This window comes from Pteropus vampyrus, unplaced genomic scaffold (assembly GCF_000151845.1).
Source record: "Pteropus vampyrus isolate Shadow unplaced genomic scaffold, Pvam_2.0 Scaffold18, whole genome shotgun sequence".
Lineage (NCBI taxonomy): Eukaryota > Metazoa > Chordata > Mammalia > Chiroptera > Pteropodidae > Pteropus > Pteropus vampyrus.
In genome coordinates, this window is record NW_011888799.1 from 1,137,850 (window position 1) to 1,144,278 (window position 6,429).

At 52.4% G+C, this 6,429-nt stretch overlaps 1 protein-coding gene across 2 annotated transcripts in view; it reads left to right on the plus strand.

The window, feature by feature from the left end:
• CMTR1 (cap methyltransferase 1) overlaps positions 1–5,064 on the plus strand; it is a 44,856-nt gene extending 39,792 nt beyond the window's left edge. For both annotated transcript variants that reach the window (XM_023527550.1, XM_011354548.2), the window contains exons 21-24: positions 1,077–1,124; positions 1,983–2,095; positions 2,668–2,776; positions 3,576–5,064. In XM_023527550.1, coding sequence (XP_023383318.1) covers positions 1,077–1,124; positions 1,983–2,095; positions 2,668–2,776; positions 3,576–3,708 — 403 coding nt within the window. In that variant the 3' untranslated portion in view covers positions 3,709–5,064. The remainder of the gene's footprint in view (positions 1–1,076; positions 1,125–1,982; positions 2,096–2,667; positions 2,777–3,575) is intronic.
• Positions 5,065–6,429: the final 1,365 nt, after the last annotated feature.

Consider the following 6,429-nt stretch of genomic DNA (forward strand, 5'->3'; position numbering starts at 1 on the left):
TGAGAGCACTCACACACCTCTGTGAGTCACACATTCATACTTGTGTCTCATTAGCAAATCACTTGGCTTTTTCATTTTTTTAGGTAAGAAAAGAGTGCTGAGGGGATGGAAATTTTTGAAGATGAGAAAGAGAAGGATAGAGGAGGATAGTTTGAAGGAGTGGGAACCTTGGTGCTTGGGAAGGTTAGGGTTTGCTGCCATGTTAAATTTCATGGAGGAGGAGAGAACAGTCAGGGAACAGACAGAGCAGATGTTTCCATGCTAGGCCAAGGTCTGAGGTTATTATCTCTGGAGCTTCATTTTACTAGAGACTGAGGTGTCTATTTATACTTTATCAAAATCATTCTTATTCTTTTTAATATAAATTTACTTAGTTAAAATTAAATCCAGTACTGAGAATGCACTTTATAGATGTCTTCTAAAAGTCCAAAAACAGTTTTTTCCCATACTTGAAAATGTCCTATCTGCCTGGGCCTGAGAGGCAGCTCCCAGGGACCCTGTCTCTCTTGCTTGTGGTCTGGTTGCTGGGTCTCTGGGGACCTTCCCCAGTAGCAATTCCCAAGGCGTGTTCAAGAGCCTCCAGAAGTGAAGGGCTGGGCATCAAACAGTAGCCCTGCATCCTGCGTAGGCATCCCCCCGCCCTCTATGGTAACAGGCCTATTAGGACTATTTGGAAGTAACTTGTGCTCCAGGAGGGCCTAAAATCCACATAGTCTGACGTGGGCAAGAGTCTGGACCTTGGTGTTCTGGTCTCTGTTAATGGTGATGACAAACTGGGGTGGGAATGCTGACAAGAGACATCTTTGTCTGCCTGCCCTTCTCTCCCTCCCCTTTTCCATAACCACAGTCACCCTGCAGCCAGCCCAAGGGGGTGCTTGGCAGCTCTGAAATGTAGGGCTTGTCTGTGTATGACAGCTGTGTGGCAGAAAGGCTGGGGGTCCACATTCTTGAAAGGTTGGGTGGTGCGGGGGCCTGGGGTAGAGGGCAAGCACAGGCACAACCTCCTGCCTACCAGCTGCTTCCTGGACAGGAGCATCTCCCCAGGAAGCCTTTGTCCTCTCTCTCTCTACCTGCAGGGTGAAGGAGGTGTACAGGCTGGAGGAGATGGAGAAGATTTTTGTCAGGTGAATGACTCAACCAGGGTAGCTCAGGATTTGAGAAGAGTTGGAGCGGGGGGCATGGCAGTATCCAGGATTCGTTGTTTTTTGTAGAGGTGGTTTGGGGTGAGCAGTGAGTTGGCCCTGGCGGGCTGCCTATACCTCCCACCTCCCTTGCCTCGGTGTAGTGCGGCTCCACTGCAGCCAAGAGCCCCCCGGCTGAGAGCTGATTCAGCACCCTGTCAGGAGGGAAGCAGGCGGGTGTGTGTCAGGCAGAAATACGGGCTCATTGATGCTGTAATAGTCACAATTGTCCCTGTGAGGGGTAGAGCAGCAAGCTGCTTGAAACACTATAAATCCCAGCTCCTGGTGCTGACAGAGAGATTGAGCCTGGAGGGGCAGAGGGGGCATAACTGCTTCCTCAGATTCTTAGTGGTGTTGGGGGTGCTCAGTCAGATCTGTGGGTCTCATCTGTCATCCTGGGTGTGCCCCTTGCTGTGGCATGGAGTCTCAGTGCTCTTGTGTTAACTCTTTACTGGCCCCAATGATGTTATGGGTAGTGGACCTGGTGGCACCTGTGGTGTCAGATCTTACCTTTACTGGTGTCACTTTGAAACACCCCAAACACCACAAAATATCTGTCACTCCCCTGCCTCCAACACTTAGTTGGGAGTTCAGAGCCTGAGTTCTGAACCTAGCACTGCACTCATTCACTTGCAGTGTGGCTTGGAGCAGCTCACTTATGTCTGCCTGTTTCTTACGTTGATTTGAGATAAAATACTGTGATTGGTGTGATTTCAATATTAGCCAGAGACTAATGTTAGGGCTTTCTCTCTCATGCACACACTTACACTTCCTGTTTGCACACCTCCTCGGGGAAATCAGGTTAGAAATGAAGATCATCAAGGGCTCCAGTGGCATACCGAAGCTCAGCTACACAGGACGGGACGACCGGCACTTTGTGCCCACTGGCCTCTACATCGTCAGGACAGTGAATGGTGGGTGATGAGTGATTGTTCCCTGCCCTGCATCCCTCCATCAGAGTGATTGGCCCAGACCAAGTGGGTAGCAGCCAGGCTGGCATTTCTTTGAGGTCTATGCTGGGGAGTATTGTGTTCTCTGAGCCTCTTCTGTTCTTTGGTGGGTGCTGGGGGTTAGGTTGGGGCTAGGGAGAGAGGGCCCCAATTTGTGTATGCATGCATGGTGTTCTCATGGTGGGAAGAGGACCTTCTCAGTGGGCAGCAGCAGGTCCAGAAAGTCAAAGTTGGCCATTTGCATCCCCCGTAGAATCCCTTTTCTTCAGTGCCCTCTAGTTAACAGAGTCCTACTGCCTCTGCCAGGGACCCAGAGATGTTGCCCTGGTGGCAAGTTGGCAGGACTGGGCAGGGTTGTTGAGAATTATCTTAGTCGTCCTTCTGGAGCCCCTTTGGGCTGGTGATGAAGGCTGCATCTGTTCTCTGCCTGAACTTTGATGGGGAGGGGACTGGAAGAACGGGAATGGGAAAAGGCACACCCCTACGTTGGCCTGACCTGTTCCCCCATGGGCTTCTTCCCTTCTTCCTCCTGTCAGAGCCATGGACTATGGGATTCAGCAAAAGCTTCAAGAGGAAGTTCTTCTACAACAAGAAAACCAAGCTCTCTACCTTTGACCTCCCTGCAGACTCCATTGCCCCATTTCAGTAAGTAGCCCTCCTCTAGGCTTGCCCCCTCTGCAGCCCCAAGTATTCCTGCCAGGATGCTAGCCAGCCCTTTGGGGCACACCCCAGGTCCTGAAACTGATTGCTGCCCACGCAGGGGCTCCCCTGAGCAAGGGTGGGGATGGCGGCCCCCATCCAGTGTGTGGCTGGGCCTGGATAATAAGCTCAGTGATAAGAGAGTGATGCCAAGACCTGCTGTGATGGTTGGGGGCCCTGGGTGTGAAGGGCCTCGCCTAGGCTGGGCATCTGCCCCACAGGGCAGCCACTGTTTACATGACTTTCTGACCCTGGCCTGGTGGTAGGAGCATGTTGAGTGTCCACAGTCCTGCCCCTTGGGACTCGGGGTCCCAGCTATCCCTTGGTCAGGACTCAGTGTCTATTTGCTAGATTGTTGGTCATAGGTTCCAATGGCCCCCAGTAGCCCTAATGTACCTATAATTAGTCACTGACACTAGTGTCTGTCACTACATTAATACTGTTCTATATGAACAGCAGACAGATAAACCAGGAGTATCAGTAATTGTAGAAATCCAGTTGGACTCAGTAGCAGCAGCTGTTTGTTGGGAAAAGCTGGTTCTAGAAGGCAGGGAGGAGGAGTTGAGGCCTTCTGGGTTTTTGGCTGCCAGAGTGAAGGCTCTCAAGTGGAGTCATTGACAGGACCCCCTACCCCCTGACTCTTTTAAGAACACTCATCTCCTAAGCCAGTTGTCAGGGTTTGGGTGGTGATCTCTCGGTCCTGCTCCACTGGGTGCAGCCCTCTGATTTCCTTTCTCCTCCCCAGCATCTGCTACTATGGCCGTCTCTTCTGGGAGTGGGGGGATGGCATCCGTGTACATGACTCCCAGAAGCCCCAAGACCCGGACAAGCTGTCCAAGGAGGATGTCCTGTCCTTCATCCAGACACACAGCGCCTGAGGGTCTGAGAACACCCATTCCTGCTGAATGCCCTCTCGTTCTGAGTCAGGGTGCTCTGCCTGGGGGCCCACAGTACTGGTTTCTTCCCCCTCTCAAAGGGACAGGGGAGCACAGTCACCATAGTTTGGCCATGAAGGGTGGGTGATTTCTTCTCCATCTCCCCTGAAGAGCTCGGTCTGGGGCCTTCAGAGGACACTCATGTCCCTTCTGGAACACTTTTAGACTTCCCTCCTCGGAGACCTGCCTGGGAACTCTCTCTCCTGCCAGGACTCAGCCTGAAAGATGCTGCTCTCACGGCGGGTTTGAGATCAGGGCCCAGGGCACATGGGGCCGGTGGAGGACATGCAGAGCGCAGCAGGGCTTTGGCTCTGCGATTCTCTCCTGTATCCTGTAGACTCACTTTTCTGAGTTCCATGCGCTGCCCTGAGGGCAGCCATGCCCTTGCTTTGCCCAGCTTTTTACTGGGCCAACCTGAGTGGGTAAAGACCCACCGTTGTGAGCTGGCCAGGAGCAGCTACTGTACAAATCAAAGTTTTGTTTCTTTGAACTTATTCTGTTTTGATGCCAAGTTGGAGAAAATTTTGTCTTCTTTCCCTACCCTGTCCTGGTCTTCTCTGGAGTTCTCAGCCTGGATCTCTGACAGTCCCGCAGGCCGGGAAGGGAGGTGTGTGGGCCCCACATTCCTGACATCACATCAGGATGCAGGTAGCACTGTCTGGTAGTGGATGTGACTGCCTCGTGGGCCTCGACCCCTTTTGACCTAAACCTTGGGCAGCTCTAGAAGAGGAGGAAGCACCCTTGAAGACCTGCCTTTTTCTGTGTCCCAGCAGCAGTGGCCCCACTGCAACAGAGGGTACCTCCAGGGTTGGGTCATACCCAGCCCTCTGGCAATCATGGCACTCTTGTTTGCCACAGCCACCTTGCTACCCTTCCCCACAACCCTGTTTTTCTTCTCTAATAGGGGGTACAGTCACGTGTCATTTTGTGGTCACTCCATTTCCTCTATCTTGGTGGAAGCAGAAGTGGGAAAGCTGGGCAGTAGCTTTGGGTGGGGGAGGGCACCTGTGGTTCTTAATGGGAAATACCTCTCAGAGATGCTTATACAGGCTCCCTAGGGCCCCATCCTAGTGCTAGGCTGGTTTCCATGGAGATAGATAGGGCACTAAAGCTCCCTGTGAGGTTGGAATTGACTCCACCTGTGGGGGGGTCGCCAGCCAATATCCAGTCTTAGCACCCCCTCCCGCCTCCTCCCTGGGTTGGCAGCAGCACCACTGAAATGCTGTATTTCCACCCATTTCTGGGTATATCAGTGTGTCTTGCAGAATCTTGGATCATTAAAGATAAACATATTTTTAATGTCTGTGTGGCTCTACTGGGGCTGCTGCTGGTTGTCCTGGGTACTTTGTGGTCTGGGACTGGCTTGGATAAAACACCTTGGGCTGAAGGGGAAAAAGCTGTACTCGAAGAAGGAAGAGAGGGTTTAATCAGAGGCTTGTCTAAGCTCAGGGCTCCCAGGGCTGCTGCTTGCTGCCAGAGACGGGGCCCAAGGAAGTTGAGAAATTATGCGGCTCCTGTTAGAAGCTGGAACTGGAGAATGAATGAACCTACAGCCCAGCAGGGCAGGGAGGCACTCTCCCCCATACATAAATCACACAGCTCACTCCGTGGTGGTACCTTGACAATCCAGGATCAGTCTGTGTGACTAAAATAACAGAGGTGTCAGACCAATTAGTGCCACTAGACCAGGGAAAGAGAGGGAGAGAGATGGTTTTGTGGACCCCCAGCTAGCGCCTCCCCTCCTTTCTGCTCCTGAACTGGGAGCTGTGCTTGGGGGTGGGAGACATGCAAGTGCTGATGGTGCCTCCCTCTCTGTTCCAGGCCAGTTTCTCCACCAGTTATATCACTCTGGTGCCTATTTCCTCCTAGAGCCTGCCTGCACTTTGCTTGGCTCCTTGCTCTTCCTTGATGTTTCATAGCCTGAGCTTCTGGGGCAACTCCTTTCCTTGTTTTAACTTATTTAATGGGAGTGATCTCAGTTCCCAAGCCCTTCATCCTTGGTTGCCCTGCTTGGCTCTGCCTTGCTCTAGCCTCCCACTCCTGACCCTCCTGGGCCCTGTATTGGGAGTAGGGTTGGGGCATGTGCTCAGGGACAGCAGGTGATGTCTGTGTTTGTGGCTCCTGCTTCCTTATCCAGTAGGCCCACCAATACCGCTTCTCCCTATAATCCCCTCCCGATTTACTGGCCACTGTCACCATAAGTCTCTCTGGTCATTACCATGGCTCTTGCTGCCCACTCACTCTGCTAGGCCTAACCAGCCTTGCCTGTCTCTTAAAGATGGATTAACTCCTTGCCTCCGTGGGGCTGCCATGTGACTTCAAATCCCAAAGATACCCTTCACTGCACAGGCTGCATTTTTTTCGGCCATAATTAGTCTTGCCACCGAATGGAGGGCAAGACTGTGTTTGGTGGAGGTGGTAGACATGTGGCACAATGGCTACCTCTCCAGCAATGCCCAATTCCTGGAAATGGCTCCAGCATAGTTCTGGCTTGGGAAGTACTTCCCGCTGCCTCCTTATTCCCTACTTAAGCTGGGGGCTCACTGTTACAGCCCCCCTTCTCCCTTCTGAATTCTAAGCCAAGACCTTTCCCTTGAACATCTCTTCTTCCTTGATTCCTGAATGCCACTCTCAGTGCCCCCCGACTGCAGTAAGATCATGACA